The sequence below is a fragment of the Narcine bancroftii genome, chromosome 6 (genome assembly GCF_036971445.1).
Source record: "Narcine bancroftii isolate sNarBan1 chromosome 6, sNarBan1.hap1, whole genome shotgun sequence".
Classification (NCBI taxonomy): domain Eukaryota; kingdom Metazoa; phylum Chordata; class Chondrichthyes; order Torpediniformes; family Narcinidae; genus Narcine; species Narcine bancroftii.
The window spans coordinates 227,277,995-227,300,423 of record NC_091474.1 but is presented as its reverse complement, the minus strand read 5'-3'; the positions used below and the strand labels follow the sequence as shown (position 1 = coordinate 227,300,423).

The 22,429-nt window shown below is 42.5% G+C and overlaps 2 protein-coding genes across 9 annotated transcripts in view; one reads left to right on the top strand and one right to left on the bottom strand.

Moving 5' to 3' along the window:
• amd1 (adenosylmethionine decarboxylase 1) overlaps positions 1–9,960 on the bottom strand; it is a 78,484-nt gene extending 68,524 nt beyond the window's left edge. The window contains exon 1 of one of the 5 annotated variants that reach the window (XM_069887614.1): positions 9,941–9,960. Coding sequence is in view for 3 of the 5 variants with exons in the window: in XM_069887607.1 (XP_069743708.1) it covers positions 8,450–8,556 (107 nt within the window). In the remaining 2 variants the exon portion in view is untranslated. Of the gene's footprint in view, positions 1–3,848; positions 5,157–8,449; positions 8,958–9,940 lie in introns of those variants that run through there. The other 4 variants (XM_069887607.1, XM_069887609.1, XM_069887606.1 and 1 more) reach the window with 4 other exon arrangements.
• The window catches only part of LOC138737099 (cyclin-dependent kinase 19), a 238,675-nt gene continuing 225,265 nt past the window's right edge, over positions 9,020–22,429 (top strand). For all 4 annotated transcript variants that reach the window (XM_069887604.1, XM_069887602.1, XM_069887601.1 and 1 more), the window contains exon 1: positions 9,020–9,703. In XM_069887604.1, the coding sequence (XP_069743705.1) occupies positions 9,576–9,703 (128 nt within the window). In that variant the 5' untranslated portion in view covers positions 9,020–9,575. The remainder of the gene's footprint in view (positions 9,704–22,429) is intronic.

The window sequence follows — 22,429 nt, the reverse complement described above, 5'->3', positions numbered from 1 at the left end:
AGTCTGGGTCTCCTCCGCCCAGACCAATACATCCATCATAAGAGGTATCAATATATCTTTAAATAGTCTGTAGAACTCAGATGGAAACCCATCCTCAGCCAGAGATTTGTTAGCTTGTAAAGTACCCAACGCTTTCTCGATTTCTTCTCTTATGAAAGAGGGGTATAAATCTTCTAATTTTGGAAGTTCAACATTTGTTAAAAAATTGTCCATCTTTTTCACCTCCTAATAATTCTGATTCATATACTTTCATCTAATATTGTTTAAAATATTATTTATTTCTTTTTGATTAAAAGTTGTAATATCGGCCTTTATTGCATTTATCATTCTAGATGACTCCTCTGCCTTTAACTGCCAAGGTAAAACCATGCACCCCTTCTCCAATTCATAATATTTTTGTTTGGTTTTTAATGTTTTCTTGTTCTATATGTTTATAATGTGTTATATTTCAATTTTTAAAATTCTCTAACAGTCTACATTTTTCTTGTGACCCTGTTCACTGATATTCTTTTTCAAATTTTGTTTCATCTTTCTCTAGGCCATCTAATTCTGTAGCATATTCTCTCAAGTTTTTTTGTGTAAGAAATAATTTATCCTCTGAGATAAGCTTTAAGTGTATTCCATATTAAAACACTATTATCAGGAGAAGAATGGCTAGTTTCAGAGAATAGTTCTATCTGTCTCTTAATAAACTCACAAAAGTCCTTCCTTTTCAACAGTGTGGCATTGAGACACCATCTATATACACTTTCTTGTTTTTCCATTATTGCAATAGTTAAAGTTAATAGCAAATGATCTGATAGAGGTCTCACCAAATATTCCAGTTTACCACTCCATTTTTTAACTGGTCAGACATTAAAAACAAATCAATCCCTGTATGTGAATCATATACCCTTGAGTAGAATGAATAGTCTCTTTATGCAGGGTTAAGCTGCATCCATATATCAATCAAATTTAAATCCTTCATAAATGATAGCGTTGTTGTTGCAGTTTTTCCCCTTGTTACAGTTTTGGTTGATTTATTCAGCATTAGATCAATAAAGAAAATGAAATTTCCTTTGACCAGTATATTTTTGTCTTCCCTATGCTGTTTTTAAAAAGATATCTTTCTTAAGGCTTCATTATCATAATTTGGTGCATAGATGTTCATAAACATCAATGATTCTGCATAAATTTTACAATGTGCCCTTACAAACCTTCCTGCTTAGTCAATCAGCGTCCCTTCTATTATTATTGGATATTTTTGTATGCTTTTGATCCAAATGAAGTCAATATTACTGGCCCCACCCATCCTCTTTTTAATTTAGAATGCTCTGATTTAGTAATTTGCATTTTTTAAAAGAATGACTGCCTTTAATTTTTTTTAGGTGTGCCAAGACCCACCTCTTTTTCACCATCCTGTTTATCCCATTAATATTAAGAATAAACTATAATGTTCTATCTATATGGATTAAAAAAAAAACCCAAATTATTTAACAATTAAAACGTTCTTGATTGTTTAAATCATGATCCTTCTTCCCCTTTAAAAAACATACAATGTCCCTGCCCTGATAGGGATGTAAACAAAAAACCTCAAAAGCCCACAAAATCTATCAGGAAGAAGGATCACCCCCCCCCCCCCCCCCCATTAGTGCCATCTTTTATAGATACTCCTCTCTGGGCACCATTCTCCCCCTTAGCAGAGTCTCCATCTTGCTACTACTTTTCCCAAGTTTCTCTCTCTTCTGAGCTCTCAGTGAATATTTCAATAAAATTTACTTTTCATAATAAATACAAGACAGTTTAAAAAAAAGTACAACTTTTACATTTTCAGTCTTCCTCTTTGGCAACCTTAGCCTTTTCATAAACCTTGCAAGAAGTCTTCCACCTAGTTCTTAGAACCATAGAACATTACAGCAGAGAAAAACAGGTTATTCGACCCATCCAGTCTGTGCCAACCAATAAAACTAGCTAATCCCACTAACCTACACTCATTCCATGACCCTCCATACCACTCCTATCCAGACATTTATCCACTTTATTTCTAAAATTCAAAATTGAATCTGCATTTACTACATCAGATCGCAGCTCATTCCACACTCTTGAGTGAAAAACTTTCCCCTAATGTTTCCCTTATACCCCTCCCCTTTCAGCCTAAAGCTGACCTCTTGTATTTATCTCCCCCATCAACTCAGTCTGTACCCCTAATAATCTTATAAACCTCTATCAAGTCTACCTTCATTATTCTTTGTTCCAAGGAGTATAATCCTAACCTATTTATTAATCTTTCCTGGTAACTCAATTCCTGAAGACCTGGCAGCATCTTAGTAAATCTTCTCTTCACTATTTTAATCCTACTGATATCTTTCTTGCTGCTGAGCAATCAGAACTGTACACATTAAGTGTTGTCTCACCAATGACTTGAATAACTTCAACAAAATATTCCAACTTTTATACTCAATACTTTGATTTGTAAAGACCAAGATGCCAAAAGTTTTCTTTACAACCCTGTCCACATGCACCACCACCTTCAGGGAACAATGTATATTTATTTCCAGATCTCTTTGCTCCTCTGCACTCCATTTACTGTGTACGTCCTACCCGAATTCACTCTTCCAAAGTTCAACTCTTCACACTTATCTGCATTAAATTCCATCAGCTTGTCCAGATCCCTCTGTAAGCTTTGAAAATCTTCCTCACAGTCCACAATGCCTCCCAACTTTGTCTCAAACTCGCTGGTCCAATTCACCATAGATAACAAACAATAATGATCCCAACACAGATCCCTGAGGCACACCACTCAACCCAGACCTCCAGTCTGAGAAGCAACCATCCACCACCACTGTTTTCTTCCACCAAGCCAAATTCAGTTTGCAACCTATGTATACCTAGTGTCCTAACCTTCTGAACCAACCTCTGATGTGGAACATTATCAAAGTCCTAATAAGGTCCATATGAAGAACTTCCATAGCCTTTCCCTCAACAACCTTCCTACCACACATAAATCCGTGTTGATTTTCCTTAATTAGCTGATGACGGTCCTAATATCTACATACCCTAGCTCTCAGAAATCCTTCAAATAATTTACACTCCACTGACATAGGCTCATTGGCCTATAATTGCCTGGTTTACCTTTGGAGCCCTTCTTAAACAGCAGCACACGAGCTACTCTCCAATCCTCCGGCACCTCCCCTGTGACTAGGGACATTTTGCCTATGTCCACCAGTGGCCCTGCAATTTCAGCACTTTTCTCCCTCAAGGTGTGGGGAATATCATATCTGGAGCAAGGGATTTGTCCACTTTTATTCATTGCAAGGCAACAAGCACCTCCTTCTCCTTAAAATCCTTGTTTCATGACACTTCTATTTGTCTTCCTTCCATTTTTATTCACTACGCCAGTTTCCTGAGTAAATACGGATGGAAAATTATTGTTTAAAATCTCCCCCATTTCGTGAGGCTCCACACAGTTGACCACTCTGATTTTCTAGGGGTCCAATTTTGTCCCTTGCTATCCTTTTACTTTTAATATACTTGTAGAAACCCTTTGGATTTTCCTTCACATTATCTGAAAAAGCACCATAATATCTTCTTTTGGCCTTCCTAATTTCCTTTAGTCTTGAAAAATTGTCAACGACCTTCTGCTACTTCAACCCTCAATGCAGGACAGATCATCAAATAAATCAAGTTTTTGGAATGCAGGTTTTTTTTACATCATCAAACTCTTTCCTTTGCTTAATCAAAGTAGGACTAAAATCTTGGAAAAATAGCACTTTTTCATGGTCAGTCTCAGGCGGACCATTATTTTGCTTAGAGTATTCATATGCTGCTCCCAGAATTGTCTCCCTTTCCTGGTAACTCAAAAGTCTTACCAGGACCAGTCGTGATCGCTGATCGCCAGCTCTCTTGGGTCTGATGAGCCCTTTCAATATGCTGTTTTTCTCTGAATTTGTCTTCTCCCAGCACTCATATGATCCATGTTTCAAAAGTTCACCAGATCTCTTCCCTCAATTCCTTCTTTCAGTCCAATAATTCAGACATTATTTCATCTGCTAAAATCCTTCATGTGGTCAATCTTGTCCAGCAGATCTTGTCTGCCCAACTCCCACTGCTTTACATCTTTCTCCAAAGCTTTAATTTATCTTGTGTTTTTACAAAGTCTATTTCAGCTTGGGCCATTTTTTTTCCATCAAGTTTTCAACGATTTCTTTAATTTCAGTCATGTCTCCCATTACATTTTTGACGCCAACAAATCAGTTTAAGTTTTCCATTTTCTCCATCCAGGATAATATTTAGTTCTTGTTCCGAGGTCCATCAGTCCCGAGGCCAGTCTAGTGCCATTCCCTTTCAAGCTTTCGCTCGATGTTCCTGGCTGAGTAGAAACTTCTTCATTTTTTTGTTGTCAGCTGCCTTGGTTTCTTAGTACTTGTTTTGTCCATTTTAATGAAAAATTCTTAATTTTAAAATTTTAACCATCTTTTTGATACTCTTCATGGAGAGCTCAATCAAAATCAAATCAAGTTCTTTCATGGCCATGCCCACCAGCTCCTTAGTTTTGGTGACATTTTGTGCAAGGTTGTTGTTGGAGCACCATTCAGCTAAGCTTTCGATCTCCTTCCTTTATACAACCCACTATCGTGGTATTTTCAGCAAAATTGTAGATGGTTTTATTATAGGTGTAAAGTGTAGGTGTCATAGGGCCCTGTGGTGCTCTGGTACTGATGGAGATTGTGGAAAAGTTCTTACCAATCTTCACTGATTGTGGTCGAGATGAGGAAATCCAGTGGGGTGTTAACTCACAGGTCTTGGAGTTTGCTGATCAGTTTTGAGATGGTGTTAAATTCCAAATTGTAGTCAATAAAGAGCATCCTGATGCATGCATCTTTGCTGTCCAGGTGTCCCAGGGCTTTGTGTAGAGCCATTGAGATGGCATCTGCCATAGACCAGTTTCTTTGATAGGCGAACTTGGATGGATCCATGTCTCTGCTCAGACAGGAGTTGCTCTGCTTTATCACCAGCCTTCCAAAACATTTCATCACTGTTGATGTAAATGCTATTTATTGGTTGATAATTGTTAAGGCAGGTTACTGAATTCTTCTTGGCCCCAGTAGGATTGACACCCATTTGAAAGAGGTGGGTACCATGCTCCGCTTGAGTGATGTATTGAAGATATCTGTGAATATCTCGGCAAGTCAGTCAGGACAGATCTTTAATACTTGGCCAGGTACTCCATCCGGGCCGGATGCTTTCCTCGGATTCACTCTCCTGAAGGCAGCACACACGACATCCTCAGATACGGACAGAATGGGATCAGCAGGTCAAAATTATTTTGCAATATTAACTAGAAATAACTTTTTGTAATGTTAATGGAATTTCATGAAACATTTTGCAAATTACTCAACAAAATGATTACATTTAATGTAACATTAATCTTGAATAGTTTTAAGAGTCTAATTTATTTGTATTTATTATCACCTAGGTAAATCAGTGAGTCACCCTTTAACTACAATTTTAAATAGCTGTTCAAAACAGTAGACTTAATTCAAAAGATAATGGTCTAGAAAGTTACCTTGCATGAGATGGTGAACTGAAATGTTTGAATACTAGCAATATTATCCCATAAACCAATGTAACAAAAGGTAGAATATTTCAAGAATACAAATTAGCTCAGTTATCTATATTAAAATGCCAGATACAAATGTCTGCAACAAAACGATCAGTAATTTATTTTTGGGGGGAAAAAAATACATCCATTTCACTGACACAGTCAATGCTGAATGAGTGCAAAACTTACTAGTGTAGTCCAATAGAAATGAAATTGCAATGAAATTGTCTGTTTGATATTTCCAGCATGTCTAAACATGTCCAAACTCAATTTTCTCGGTCTAAGATTAGAAAAGATCCACTGAGTGACTGAAAAGACTTGCTCTAATTAGGTTTGACAACAGAACAAAGTCATTAACACAGAGTCTACAAGAGCTAAATAAAAGCCAATTCTACAACTATAGATTTTTTTGTTGTTCTGTGAATCAAAAAACTTTTAGCCTATATCTTAATGTTGCAGATGATTTCAAATACTATACAAATTTTAACTTTTTGGTTAAATTCAATTTGAACAAAGGAAAAAGATCAAGACCATGCCCTTTTGAAGGGATATGGAAAAGCAAAATTCAACAAATACCACAAATGCAACAGGAAAATCCATTACTGATTTTATTTTACCCACTTAATTATAAATGCTGAGTCTAAATACAATACAATAATCCATTGTAAGAGATTCTGGCTCAGTAACACACTTCTCTAGAACTATCTAATCAAACACATGGTCTAAACAATTTAACCGATGTGTGGAAGATGATCATCAAGATCAACCCAAGGAGAGAAAACGACACTATATATTTGAAAAGGAAAACGTATGCATCTTGATCAATGTGGTTTATAGTGTGAAAAAAAAATTAAAAAAGATCAACCCAAGGATTTGCTGAATTAGCATCTAGTCATGCGACTGAATACTTTGTTGTTTCGTGCTATATTCAAATTTCATATGGGCAACAGGATAGCAGATTCTCAAGTGACTCCATAATAGAGCCAAACACTGGCAGTTTATAAGGGTCATTTACTGCATCCGGTGGTCTCAATGCAGCTTCCTCTACAGTGGGTAGACTGGATCCAGACTGGGAGATTGTTTTACTCTGTCCGTTTTAATAGCAGTAGCAAACCATTTTTAATTCTTCACACCAGTGCCACACTGACATGATTGTCCATGGCGTATGTACTGACAAATCAAAGTCATCCTCAAATTGGAGCAACACCACATATTTTGTTTTGGCAGTCTCCAACCAGATAGCAATAATATCAATTTCCTTAACCCCCCCCCCCTTAGCCCTGCGCCCTCTCATTCCATCATTCTCATTTCTAGATCCACTTTTTAATCTCTTGCCTGTGCTCCTTCCACTTTCCCTTCCTCTCCAACCTCTTTATTTAGCCATTCACACTCTCCACATTCCTGAAGGGCTCAGGTCCTAGACTGCCTTTTACTTCCTGTGTGACTTGCTATAATGACCCGCTGAATGTGTCGAGCACTTTTGTGCATTGCCCCACAAGGGGGGGGGGGGGGGGGGTCAACCACGTGCAATAAGGATTTTTGAAGCTGATGCAGTTTGAAACTTTATCAGCGTTTCAATTTACTTTGAACTCTTTCAGACATTAGCGAATGGAAGCCCGAAGACGAAGTGACTTAGTGGCATTCTAACTCGGTTTTAAGCCCAACACAGGAAGCCAAACTGAACCAGATCTCTCCTGCCTGCAAGCGAAGCACTTTTATCTCCTTTCCACGATTTTTAAAAGGAAAGCCTTTTCCTTCAATGCATGTACTGCTTTCCCCACTTTTCACGAAGTACTTTAGCCTCCAAGGAGGAAACTGAGACCCCGTAACTGAGCGCTGCAAGAAGGCGCCATCCGCGCCTGTCGAACTGAGCCACACACTGCGGCAATGCCGTTGATCGACAGACAGAGAGAGAGGGAGAGGGATCTCGGGGCTGGATTCGCCTTTGCAACAATGGCGTCGCCTCTTCAACATCGAGGGGCCACGCGTGGGAGATCCCGAACCTCAGGGCATTGCCTGCAACAAATGCAACCGGCTCGATTGAGGCGTCCAATGCACGAAAAAGAAACTCCAAATGCTCGCTCCCTTCCCACGAACAGAGCAGTTGCTCGTTAGTGGGAGGGGAGAGGGACCCAAGGCAGGAACCTGGGTGGGCAGCTCAACAGCCCGCCAAAATATATCAGAACGCCTCCCCCCCCCCCCCCTCAAGTGGCGGCGAGGTCGGCCATCCGGGTCCAGTCGGGCTCCGCTTGGGGGGCCGAGGGCGGGCAACCCGTCCCGGCGCCCCGGGGCAGGGGAGCAATCGCGAGTTGGTGGCCGTGCCCTGGAGGTGCAGGGTCGCTTCCACCCAAATTTCACGTCGAGAGAAGGCCCCACCTCCACGCACAGCAGGGGGGGGGGGGGGCGGCCTTCACCCAGTCCCTTCCACTGGCACGGGGAGGCGCGTCCGCGTGCAAGGCCTGTCGAGTCGACGGAGGACTCGGATTAAAGGCAGAGAAACCGGGTCAAGCAGCCCGTGGAATCCGCCGACCTGTTGCCGGTGGTTCCAGAACCTTCAACTACATCATCCCAGCTCCACCCAACGCCTCGGGGGGGGGGGAGCAGGAAGGTGGGGGGGGGGAAGAGACCGCGCCCCAGTCAACTTGCCACCGAGAGGCCGGAACGGCTCTGCCATAACCTGCAGACATGAGGGGGCTTCAACAGTACACAGAACATCCGGAACCATTACAATACATCTTCAGTAATGGGCCGAGGGGGGCGGGGGTCCAGTTCGGGACCATCTCTCGTGTCCCGTCGTTTTTTTAACCGGGATGTTTCTCCAGCCCCGAGAACCATCCGCACGACGTCAAAAGGAACATCATTCAATACCTTGGAATGGTCCGAAGGTCTCCCGATCCCTTGCACTTATCCTGCCGAGAAAACCACACCTCCAACAGCTTTTCGGTCCCTTCGAAAAAGTGTGCACCGTTTTCCATCGTGAAACAAATCGCACGAAACAAAAATAACTTTTTTGATTTTTTTTGTCTTCTTTAAAAAGCTTAACTAAAATAAGTTAGTTTCAATTGCTCTGTTTTAGCGGGGGGTTTCTTAACAGTACGGTTTTAATTAATGGGTTTCTTTTAAACTGTTTAACTTAAGGCCAATCCCTTTTTGACAGAGAATTGCTTTGAGCGACTGCTAGCTAATGTCGCCGGCCATACTGTGAATAGCAGCGCGTCGAGCGCGGTCGATGCCCTTTTATAGCCTTCCCGGCCACACCTCCCTCCCCCGCTATTGGCTGCGCCTCCCTTCTCTCCCGCCCTTCACCTGCCCGGGACACAATGGGGCGCCTGTGACGTGGGCCACGGAGAAGAGCGCCGCGCGCGATCTCCGCTGACTTGAACCGCGCGAAACCGTGGGGAGGGGAGGGGAGGGAGGGGGGGGGGGCGGGGGCACGACGGGGCAAAAGCTCGATCAATTCCGAATACATAAACGAGCTCGGACTCGACTTGAAGTAAACGCCGCAACGCGATTGGCCACTTTCACGATCAATCAATCAATCAATGGTTGCGGGTCCACCCAGGCTTAAGCGGGAACTTGATGGCCGAAGGCGGGCTGGCAGAATAAACCCGGCGGAACAGTTCTGAGAGGAGGAGAAGTGGGCGGAGGGGACACGTCGGGCCGCCTCCCGCTCGCGAACGAACAGTCCCGAATCTTGGGGCACCGAGAACGACGCCGACCGTCCGCAGGGACGCATGACGGGACTTGTAGTTCGAGGCCGGCGGCGCCGCAGAGCCTACAACGGGGGGCGGGACTACAAGTTCCGGCGGGCACGACGGGTCGCCATTTGTATGCGGCGAACGTCAACCCCACAAGCGCCCAGTAAATGTCGCCGCGTGAACTTGTTGGAAGAGACCAAAACACGAAATGAGGAAATGGATGCCTCAAGTCAATAAAGTGACAGCCGCCTCCTCTCCTTTTGGGCGACATCCCTCCTCTCGATGGAGTGACAGCCATGGATTACGATTTTAAAGCGAAACTCGCCGCGGAGCGAGAGAAAGTCGAAGATCTGTTTGAATATGAAGGCTGCAAAGTGGGTCGCGGCACCTACGGTCACGTTTACAAGGCAAAGAGAAAAGATGGGTGAGAAACCAATGCTGTTGTGGCTGCTCGGGCCGCCGTTCCACGAGTTTGCTTGGACATGAAAACAACCCCGTTCACGTGCGTCACGATCCCGGGGTTTGTTTCTGGTCTGGAGCTGGACCGTGTCTGTGTTTACACACCTTGTGTTTCGGCCCAAGGGCCCCGGCCCCCCTCAGCCCATTTGTTTTGGAAACTATGCTCGCTGAAAGCACTTCGATGATGAAATGGTTGACTCACGAGTTTCCTTCCTCGCTATTTTGCCGTGGAAGCAGAGCTTGGGCATGATTTAGGTTCCATCGTCTTTTTGGAATCGTTCTATATGATTTTCACTTGAATGAACTTTTACCTGTGTCTAAATGGAGTTGGTCAGTGGTAGGAACACTCCCAATTTTCTTTTCAAGAGCTACCTTTGGCCTTGTTCAAATATCCATCAGTTGTCTATGTGAAATCTTCATCCCAGCAGCCTTGATGTCGTGCACCAATAAATGGGAAGGTGTGGTAAATGAATGGAATGGTGCAGAGAATGATAAGGAACGGTAGGAAAGAAAGTTTCATGGGGGGGGGGGGAAAGCTGCTGCTTTTTGAAGGTGGAGGAATTTAAGGGACAAAATCCAAAAGGGATTTCAATATCCTTTTGATAGAACGGAAATATCAGAGGTGATGGAAAGTATAAAAGAGAACACAGTTCGTTTTGTCTTGAGGTACTCTATTTTTAACAGTCCTACTTCTGTTCTGCCTGCATAAAAAGTTTCTTCTTTCTTTGGCTTGGCTTCGCGGACGAAGATTTATGGAGGGGTAAGTCCACGGCCGCTGCAGGCCCGTTGGTGACTGACAAGTCCGACGCCGGACAGGCAGGCACGGTTTGCAGCGCTTGCAAGGGAAAATTGGTTGGGTGTTGGGTTTTTCCTCCTTTGTCCTTTGTCAGTGAGGTGGGCTCTGCGGTCTTCTTCAAAGGAGGTTGCTGCCCACCAAACTGTGAGGTGCCAAGATGAACGGTTGGAGGCGAGATCAGCCCACTGGCGGTGGTCAACGTGGCAGGCACCAAGAGATTTCTTTAAGCAGTCCTCGTACCTCTTTGGTGCACCTGTCTCGGTGGCCAGTGGAGAGCTCGCCACGCTGCTGAAGACCCAACTGCGCTGGGTGGGTCACGTCTCCAGATCCCAAGATCATGTTATTAAAAAGTTTAATGAGGACTTGTATAATTTTTTTTGTTTTCACCTGTAAGAGTGAAGAAAAGATACCTGTGAAGTGCCGCATGTAAAATGATTTCCCGCCGGTGAAACTCGGGTGCAGAATCTAAACTTTCACCCATTTGCCTTTAAAAATGCTGCACTTGGCTTCCAAAGAGTACTGACCATTTATTGGTGGGATATATTGGCCTCATGTGACATCCTGGAGAATGACCATAAATTTTAATAAGATGATGTGGCAGATAATATTGTTGTTAATACTAAGTTCTGTATAGTTGCAGTTCATCAGGAATGAAAATGTATGTATTTAATTTCTTAAACGAAGATTAAAAAAAAACACATTATTGGGGGAAAAAATGCTTGAAATTAACCAGGAAAAGGCAAAAATTGAGGGCAGAATCATTGCTGCAGTGATTGATCTGAGTGGAAAAAATGGCAACTTTGGATGTTGTGTCAGAAGATATCAAGAGGGCTTTTGGGGGACATCGAGAATTTTGAAAAGAAGAGGTATACTGCATAAGGTAAAGCTTATTAACGAAAATGTGGATTTGAAGGGTGTGAAATTAATGGAAATGGGTGAAGCTATGAGCTCTGACCAGAGCAAATCTTTTAATGCCAGAGAAGGGAAATCAGTTTTAATGAAAATGTGACTGGAATTTGGCTTGGAAAGAGAGATGGAGGCATTGTAAAGTGTAAGGAAGGAAAATTTTATGCACACCTTGCTTTGATGTCCTCCCTAGGAATGACAGCCCCTAATTTCCAAGAGCTGTTTGTTGAATCTTGTAATCTTTGGAATTAGGAAGCAAAAGTAAAATAGTGATTGAGCTGAAAGTTCATGACAACTTCAAAAATGAATGGTTCCAGCTGAAAAGGGAAGTCAAGAACATGTATAAGCTGGTGCATGACATTAATGACAGATTGGGAGAAGTAATCTTCAAAAAGCTAATCAGATAATGCTAAATATTTTGAAGATATCTGTATTCAGAGATGTATTCAAAAGTACATGGATGACTTTCAATTTGGAATCCATGTGGAATAAATCTGAAATTGATAAATTTACAGAGTAAAGAAAATGCTGTGTAAACAAGTTCTAGTAGATTCTTGATTAGAGATGAACAGGAAAACTGACATCAAAGAAAGAGATGGATAGAAATCACAGAAAGTAAGTTCTTCCAACTTTCCCATACAACTGCAGCAGAGACAGTTCTACTTCCTCACTTTTATCCAGGGGCCTCAAAGCCTATTTCCAGGTGAACCAGCAGTCTATTATGTTTTTAACAAATAATTAATGTTTTTTTTTTCTGTCGACAATAATCACACCTACCTTCTGGAGTGGCCGTTCACACTGGAATGACCAGAATACCAAAAATTTGGATCTCATCATGTATTTACACTAAATACTTGAGGTGTGGTATTTTCGGTCGACATGGGACGCCACTATGTTGACTGTGACATTCAACCTACATTGCACATCATCAATAACATCCCATTCATTAGCCCGTTGCTGCCGAATGCCTGCAGTTGTATTGAGACTGCAGACATTCTGTGAGATTCTCTAGGAGTCCAGGAGGTAAAATATGAGAATGATATTTTACCTCCAGGACCTTTTACACAGACTGCATTCCAGAATTTTGAGAACAATTTTCTGGAAAGCAGCGGCTGTGTGTATTTAAAAAAAACATATATGGTTCTTCCAATCTAAATTGTATTAATTGCTTACGATTTGATTTCCTCTACACTGGGGAGAACAAACCCTTCATCAAGACTGTCACCTATTATTTTTCTCTCACTGAAGCTGCTTGACCCACTGAGTTACTCCAGCAGATTTATTTTTGCTCCAGATTCCAACATATGCAATTTTTATGTGGTCCCTGTGCACCTGTCTAATTCAGCAATTTTGGAAAATCTAAAGGAAAAGTTAGGGCATCTGTTATGGGCCCAGAGGACCCCAAAACCCAGCAACAATAGAAATTCACCAAGACAAATGGTTACTTAAACAAAAATTGTTATTAATTTTCTTTAAATATAAAAACAGGATCAAACTTTAACTTATTACTATTAACTTAACCCCCTTCTAATTCAAAACACACACACACACACACACACACGTGTGTGTATATATATATATATAGATATATGTATATATCTATATATATATAGATATATGTATATATCTATATATATACATATATATATATAGATATATACATATATCTATATATATATAGATATCTATATATATATAGATATCTATATATATATAGATATATACATATATCTATATATAGATATATACATATATCTATATATAGATATATACATATATCTATATATAGATATATATAGATATATCTATATATAGATATATACATATATCTATATATAGATATATATAGATATATATGGTTCCTCTGTTTGCGCGAAAGCCGCACTGTGATTCTGGGAGAATATTCTCGGCGACACTAGGTATTATTCTATTTAGTAGAATCCTAGCGAAGATTTTGCCTGCAATGGAGAGCAACGTGATTCCCCTGTAGTTTGAGCAGTCTGATTTCTCGCCTTTGTTTTTGTACAGGGTGATGATGGTGGCATCACGAAGATCCTGAGGCAGTTTACCTTGGTCCCAACAAAGCTTGAAAAACTCATGCAGTTTGGCATGCAGAGTTTTGCCGCCAGCCTTCCAGACTTTTGGGTGGATTCCATCCATACCTGCTGCTTTGCCACTTTTCAGTTGTTCGATTGCCTTATATGTCACATCCAGGGTGGGAACCTCATCCAGCTCTAGCCTTAGGGGCTGTTGAGGGAGCTGGAGCAGGGCGGAATCTTGGACTGAGCGGTTGGCACTGAAAAGAGATTGGAAGTGTTCTGACCATCGGTTGAGGATGGAGATCTTGTCGCTGAGGAGGACTTTGCCGTCTGAGCTGCGCAGCGGGCTTTGGACTTGGGGTGAGGGGCCGTACACAGCCTTTAGAGCCTCGTAGAAACCCCTGAAGTCGCCAATGTCCGCGCTGAGCTGGGTTCGTTTGGCGAGGCTAGTCCACCACTCATTTTGGATCTCCCGGAGTTTGCGCTGAAGATGGCTGCATGCGCGACGGAAGGCTTGTTTCTTCTCTGGACAGGACGGCTTTGTAAGGTGAGCCTGGTGGGCAGCTCGCTTCTTTGCCAGCAGCTCCTGGATTTCCTGGCTGTTTTCGTCAAACCAGTCCTTGTTTTTCCTGGAGGAGAAGCCCAGTACCTCTTCAGTGGATTGCAGTATGGTAGTCTTCAACTGATCCCAGAGGGTTTCAGGGGACGGGTCCGTGAGGCGGGTTGCAACGTCGAGCTTTGCTTTGAGGTTTGCCTGGAAGTTACCTCTCGCTTCGTCTGACTGCAGGTTTCCAACATTGAACCTCTTTCTGGGGGCTTTATTGTTCCTGGGCTTTGGCTTGAAGTGAAGGTTGAGCTTGCAGCGAACCAGCCGGTGGTCAGTGTGGCATTCCGCGCTAGGCATGACCCTGGTGTGGAGCACATCTTGTTTGTCACTTTCTCGCACCAGGATGTAGTCCAGGAGGTGCCAGTGTTTGGATCGGGGATGCATCCAGGTGGTCTTAAGGCTGTCCCTCTGCTGAAAAAGGGTGTTTGTAATGACAAGTCGCTGTTCTGCGCAGAGCTCCAACAGGAGGCGCCCATTGTCGTTGCACTTGCCGACGCCATGCTTGCCCAGGATTCCTGGCCAGGTTTCTGAGTCTTTGCCGACACGAGCGTTGAAGTCGCCCAGGATGACAACCTTGTCGGCTGTAGGGGTACGTTGGATGAGGTTGCGCAGGTCGGTGTAGAACTTGTTCTTTTCTGCTGGTTCTGCCTGGAGGGTTGGAGCATAGACACTGATGAGGGTGATGTGACGCTTGTTTTGAAGTGGGAGTCGCATGGATATGATTCGGTCCGAGAGGCCTGTCAGAAGGTTTTCGAGTTTGGAGGCAATGAAGCTCTTGACCATGAAGCCTACACCAGATAGGCGTCGTTCATCCGAAGGCTTGCCAGACCAGTAGAGTGTGTAGCCCGCGCCGCGTTCTTGGAGGCTGCCTACATCTGCCAGGCGGACTTCACTGAGAGCGGCTATGTCGATGTCAAGTCTGAGGAGTTCATGTGCAATGAGGGCAGACCGACGTTCAGGTCGGTGGCTGTCAGCCTTGTCTAGCATGGTTCTGATGTTCCAGCATGCTAGCTTGAGTTTGTGAGCATCTTTTGAGGGGGAGGACATGGAGGGGGAGGACGTGGACCTGTCCTCGGGCCTGCGCAAAGGAGCTTTTAGGTGGAGTGCAGTGCGCGCAGTACTGGCCCCACCCTTTACACCCATGGTTCGTGTGCCGTGGCCAAGCAAGCTGGGACGTGGCAGCGAGGTCCTTGGGTCGTAGGTTTTATATTGGAGTGGCCTTCTCCTATGCAGGTTTCTTACCCGGGCTGGAGGGGCCTGCCTCCCCTCCTAGGTCGGTCCACTGACCAGTGACATGGTCTTTGCCCTCAGACAGCTCCAAGAAAAGTGCAGAGAACAAAACAAAGGACTCTACATCACCTTTGTTGACCTCACCAAAGCCTTCGACACCGTGAGCTGGAAAGGGCTTTGGCAAATACTAGAGCGCATCGGATGTCCCCCAAAGTTCCTCAACATGATTATCCAACTGCACGAAAACCAACAAGGTCGGGTCAGATACAGCAATGAGCTCTCTGAACCCTTCTCCATTAACAATGGCGTGAAGCAAGGCTGTGTTCTCGCACCAACCCTCTTTTCAATCTTCTTCAGCATGATGCTGAACCAAGCCATGAAAGACCCCAACAATGAAGACGCTGTTTACATCCGGTACCGCACGGATGGCAGTCTCTTCAATCTGAGGCGCCTGCAAGCTCACACCAAGACACAAGAGAAACTTGTCCGTGAACTACTCTTTGCAGATGATGCCGCTTTAGTTGCCCATTCAGAGCCAGCTCTTCAGCGCTTGACGTCCTGCTTTGCGGAAACTGCCAAAATGTTTGGCCTGGAAGTCAGCCTGAAGAAAACTGAGGTCCTCCATCAGCCAACTCCCCACCATGACTACCAGCTCCCCCACATCTCCATCGGGCACACAAAACTCAAAACGGTCAACCAGTTTACCTATCTCGGCTGCACCATTTCATCAGATGCAAGGATCGACAATGAGATAGACAACAGACTCGCCAAGGCAAATAGCGCCTTTGGAAGACTACACAAAAGAGTCTGGAAAAACAACCAACTGAAAAACCTCACAAAGATAAGCGTATACAGAGCCGTTGTCATACCCACACTCCTGTTCGGCTCCGAATCATGGATCCTCTACCGGCACCACCTACGGCTCCTAGAACGCTTCCACCAGCGTTGTCTCCGCTCCATCCTCAACATCCATTGGAGCGCTTACACCCCTAACGTCGAAGTACTCGAGATGGCAGAGGTCGACAGCATCGAGTCCACGCTGCTGAAGATCCAGCTGCGCTGGATGGATCACGTCTCCAGAATGGAGGACCATTGCCTTCCCAAGATCGTGTTATATGGCGAGCTCTCCACTGGCCACCGTGACAGAGGTGCACCAAAGTAAAGGTACAAGGACTGCCTAAAGAAATCTCTTGGTGCCTGCCACATTGACCACCGCCAGTGGGCTGATAACGCCTCAAACCGTGCATCTTGGCGCCTCACAGTTTGGCGGGCAGCAACCTCCTTTGAAGAAGACCGCAGAGCCCACCTCACTGACAAAAGGCAAAGGAGGAAAAACCCAACACCCAACCCCAACCAACCAATTTTCCCTTGCAACCGCTGCAATCGTGTCTGCCTGTCCCGCATCGGACTTGTCAGCCACAAACGAGCCTGCAGCTGACGTGGACTTTTTACCCCCTCCATAAATCTTCGTCCGCGAAGCCAAGCCAAAGAAGAAGATATATATATATATAGATATATACATATATGTGTGTGTATATATCTATATGTATATATACGTAATGTGTATACAAGTTCAGAAAAGTTGTTTGATTCACAGTCCAATCTCACTTCTCATTCCTCCAAATTCACTGGTATCGGGCAATTCTGTGCACAGTGTGACAGTATATAGATAGGTGTTTGGGAGATAAATTAGGAAAGGTTTGTTAGAGTAGGTCACATACAAACTCTTTAAAACAGATCTTATTTGAAATACTGGAGCTCTGGTAATGCTAGACATATTGGCCCCACAGCATTTGCAAGAGCTTTGGAGAGTGCCCAAGAGACTTCACTCATAGATTGTTGCTTACAAAAAGGCAACAGATGAAAGAATTTGTTGGAGCAGCAGAGTGCCTGGAGCTGTTCTAAGAGGGTCATGTGGTTTTACAAGCAGAGAGAGTCAAACAGGCTTCCTCTGTGTGTGAGAGAGAGAGACAGAGATCACTTCTACAGTGTTACATCTAGCAACAGCAGCTGGGACTGGAACAGGACAAGCTGGCAAGCTTGTGGTAAGATGAGTTGTGTGTTCTTGGTTTGGCCTGGCCAAAGCCTTTGTGGTTCATGCAAGAGGAGAGGACTGGCTGTCTAATGTTTCACTTCGAATAAAAGAAACAAAAAGGAATGATGCGGTGACCTGAAAGAAAGAGGTTATCATCTGGAGAACCCTGAAGGGTCAAGTTACATCAGCAAGACACTGAAGTGGCTGATGGAAATAAATCAGCTATGGATGTCCTGGAACAACAAATCTCTCTCTGAAAACCGTCCTGAGGGGTCACCATTTACCTTTCAAGCATCCTACACACTAAGCCCCCACAATCTATCTCTTTTTTAAAAAAAAAACATCAATATGACCCATCACAATATGCTAATTTTTCTGACTAGAAACTCTACATATTTCCGGGTTTAAAAATTTCAGATGATCAGAACCTTTGCCAATTTAAAATAAAATGTCATTATTCTTTCCATGTAAAAACCCAATATTGGAGAAACTCAGTAGGTCAAACAGTGTAATTTTCTATATACTATAAAATACATTGTTTGACTTGTGGAGTTTCTTCAGCATTGTGTTTTTACTTTTTAACAAGAGTGTCTGCAGACCTTTGTGTTTTACTTCACTCCATGTAACACTGGTATAATTTTAGATGGTATTTTGCATTTATGCCTCCAGACTAGCCATCTTTTTCTTTGAACATTCACCCTTTTAGTCACCCTTTTAGTCATTTAATCTTACCTGCATTCCATCCTGCAGCATTGCCTTCCCTTCTCATTCTCTTTTCCTTCCCTGCAATTTAAAATTTGATTTTTATCTAAATATTTGTCATTTTTAAATGAACGATCATTGACCTGAAATGTTAATTCTCTTCCACTAGTTGTAGAAATTGCCTGCTGAGTTGGTGTTAGTAAAGTTTTATTTGGATTTCCCTACTTCTATTTTATTCTTGCTTCCTAATTTCCAGCATGCACATTATTTTGATTTTGTGATCCAAGATGTATATGCGTCGGAACACTGTCAATAACATTTTCATTCAGGCACCATGTAGTGGACACAGCTCAGAACATTACAGGCAAAACACTCCCTGATATTGAGTACATCTGCAGTGTGACAGAGTATATAGATATGTTTTTGGGAGATAAATTAGGGCAGGGTTTGTTAGTGTAGGTCAAATACAAATACTTTAAAACAGACATTATTTAAAATACTGGAGCTCTGCTAATGCTGGACATGTTGGGGCTCAGAGCCTTTGCAAAATCTTTGGAGAGTGCCCAATAGACTTCACTAATGGATTGTTGTTTACAAAAAGGCAACAGATGAAAGAACTTGTTGGAGCCGGCTTCTGTCTGGAGGGAAACTTGCTGTTCTAAGAAGGATGTGGTTTTTCAAGCAGAGAGAGTAAAACAGGCTTTCTCTTTGTGTGAGAGAGACACACAGAGGTCAGTTCTACAGTGATACAGTCAGTAACAGCAGCTGGGACTGGAACAGGACAAGCTGGCAAGCTTGTGGAAAACCCCATTTGGAAGATGGGTGGTGAGTGCTTAGTTCAGGCAGCTCAAAGCCCTTGTGACTCATGCAAGAGGAGAGGACTGGCTGTCTAATGTTTCACTTGGAATAAGAACAAAAATGAACTCTGTGGTGACCTGAAAGAAAGAGGTTATCTTCTGGAGAACCTTGAAGGGGCAAGTTCCTTTGGCATGACACTGAAGTGGCTTGTTGTCCAGCATACAACAAATCTCTCTCTGAAAACTGACAAGAACCTTCCTGAGTGGTAACCATTTACCTTTCAAGCACCAAAATCTGATGAACTTTATAAATGTTAGATTCTGTGCACAGTGTAAGAATTACCTGCAATCAGTGAACTTGGAGGAATAAGAAGTGAGATTGGACTGTGAATCATAGAACTTTTCTGAAGTTACACACACATACGCTTAGAATTAGAAGGGGTTTAAGTTAGGTTAGTTAAGTCAATAGTGATAAGTTAAAGTATGATTCTGTTTTCATGTTTAAAGATAATTAAAAGCAACTTTTGTTTAAGTAACCATTTTTCTTGGTGAATATCTATTGCTGCTGAGTTTTGGAGTCCTCTGGGCTCATAACAACAGGGAATGCTGCTGTCGGAGGGCAGCAGCAATCATCAAAGATCCATACAACCCAACACATACTCTGTTCTCGCTGCTGCTATCAGGTAAGAGGTATAGGTGCCACAAGACTTACATCGCCATGTTCAGGAACAGCTACTACCCCTCCACTATTAGACTCCTCAACAACAAACTGAATCAGGGACTCATTTAAGGATTCTTACTTGTGCACTTTATTGATTTTTCTTTTGTTCTCTCTGTATTGCACAGTCAGTTTGTTTAGATTCATTATCTGTTTACAGTTCTTTTATTTGTTTTCATGTTTATGTTGTGTGTAGTTTATTTTTTTACACTACCAATTAGTGGTAATTTTGCCACACCTGCAGGAAAAATATACCTCAGGGTTGTATGGATGTCATGTATGTACTCTGATAACAAATATGAAATCTGCTTATGTGTTCCTCGTTTTTCATAGAGATCTCCAAAGATGACGTGGGTGACACTATAAACCAGCAGAATGTCTGTCCTTAAGAGCACACGTACATTCTTGATATTACAGACATCCAGGCAGAAATCTTCACCTATGCTGGGGGAGAATAGCAATCAGTGTCAGGAGGGGAGCAGAGGTGAAATCTGCAGCATAATTGACAAGGAGTAAAAAGCATATGGCAAAAGTAAGTCAGAAAACAGCACCATATGCACCATCCAACAAGAATCCTTTTCATAATGGTCAATAGAAGAAGGGATATTAATAGGCAAGACCACAAAAGTGATACATCCGACATAAATACTGTATGAGAGATTGTGAAATGTAGTTTCCCATTGTCACTGTTGCAGTCATAAAGAATGCAGACATTTGAAATTCATGACAGAGTATTGGTAACAGTGAGCTTTCAAAGTTATAAGTTCAAAGAGTGATCATGTACCATGAATGGAGTTTGTAGGTTGTGAGACTGTGACTTGCATTATTGGAGTAAAATACAAACGTCTGCAGACACAGCGGTTAAAATAAAAAACACAATGCTGGAGAAACTCAGTAGGTCAAACAGTGTACTTTGTATAGCAAAGACGAAGATACATAACTCACATTTTGGACTTGAGCCCTTCATCAAGGTATGAGCAAAATTTTGCTATATACAGTACACTGACCTGCTGAGTTTCCCCAACATTACTTGGATTATTGGGCAACTTAAGGGGATGATTTGTAAAACTCTGAGATAGCACCATTTAGAATTTGCAGTTCCCTCAGTAAATGGCCAGCAGTATCATATGGTGGGAAATGAGATAGCCAACGACCTTACAGTAAAACTATCCTTTTATTCGGTGCAGCTAGCTCCTTTAAAGGGTTTAAAGCAAGTGCATAAGTAGAATTTTGGCAGTACATTTTGGGTCATCTTGAGGGACCAAACGAAGTCTTCAAGATGGAAAAAGAGGTTATTAACAAATATCTTATTTAAAAGTTTTTTTTAAGGGAAATTCTACGAATAAAGAATTGGAAGAGGACTGCAGAAAATTTTTTTTGAGGAATGTACAAGTTTATTTATAGCTCACAAAAAAGTTCATTTGGGGTTTTATTAAAGCGTGTAAGCATGCCAGTTTCTGGGGAACTGTAGAAAGTAGAAGTTTACACTGCTGCATACCAAATTCCTCATTTTGGTAAAATATTTTGGATGAGGCTTATTGCATTTTCAAAGCTCTTGAGACCTGTGAGATATGTGATACCTGCAACTGTTATTTGACTTGTGTAATCTGGATCTTTAGACTAACATGTGTTAAATATTTATCATGTGGATTGTGAAATTTGTTGTTACTGCAGACTATCTTGCTTAATTTGTCTGTGGTAGCAGCTTAAGTAATTATAACCAGTGCAGGGTATTTGAAATAAAATTATGGATAATCAGACGACTGACAACCTTGGTTGTATTTCCCCACACATATGATCATTTAAAGTAAGTTTAGAGCAATGTTACTTTGTTTAAAAATTACCACATGATCATTTTGAAGAGTAAAAATTATTTTTCAGTCATATCAGAATTTATTGTCATGAACAAGTCACGAAATGTGGTGTTTGCAGCAGCGTCAGAGTGGAAACTAAACCATCTTACAACAATACTATAAAAAATTTAAAAAATAATAGTGCACGAAAAGTAAGTTTCATCATGTGCCGTTGAGTGCTCATTTTTAGGCTCCTGATGGTAGCAGAGTGAAGAGGGCATGGCCTGGGTGGTGGGGGCCTTCGAGGACAGAGGCTGCTTTTTCAATTCACAGCCTCATGTAGATGTCCTTGATGGAGTGAAGTCTGGTGCCTGTGATGTCACAGGCCAAGTTAAAAACCCTCTGGAGTTTATTCTTGTCCTAAGAGTTGGCACCTCCACACCAACAATGATGCCATCAGCCAGAATGCCCTCCACAGTACACCTGTAGAAGTTTACAAGAGTCTTTTGTGATATACTGAATCTTCTCAGACACCTCACAAAATATAGGGCAGATCCTCGGAGACGTTGACACCCAGGAATTTGAAGTTGACTCTCTCCACTACTGAGGTCTCGATGAGGACTGGGTTGTTATAACCCTTTAACCCCAAATGGACTTCCTCCTGAAGTCCACAATCATCTCCTTTGTTTTGCTGATGTTGAGCACAGGGTTGTTGTTACACTATTCAACAATCTGATCTATTTCCATCCTGTTCGCTTCTTCATTGCCATTTGTGATTCCGCTGATAACTGTGATGTCATCGGCAAACTTGGAGACAGCATTGGAATTGTGCCTGGCCACACAGTCTTGGGTGTATAATGAGTAGAGCAGTGGGCTAAACACGCATCCTTGGGGTGCACCTGTGTTGATAATCAGTGAGGAGGAGATGTTGTTTCCAGTTTGTACTGACTGTGGTCTTCCAATAGAAAAAGGTTAAGGATCCAGTTGCAAAGTGGTGCACAGAGGCCTAGATCTGACTATTTAAAAAAAATAAAATTAATTTTATTAGTGAGATCTTTAGCTTTACAG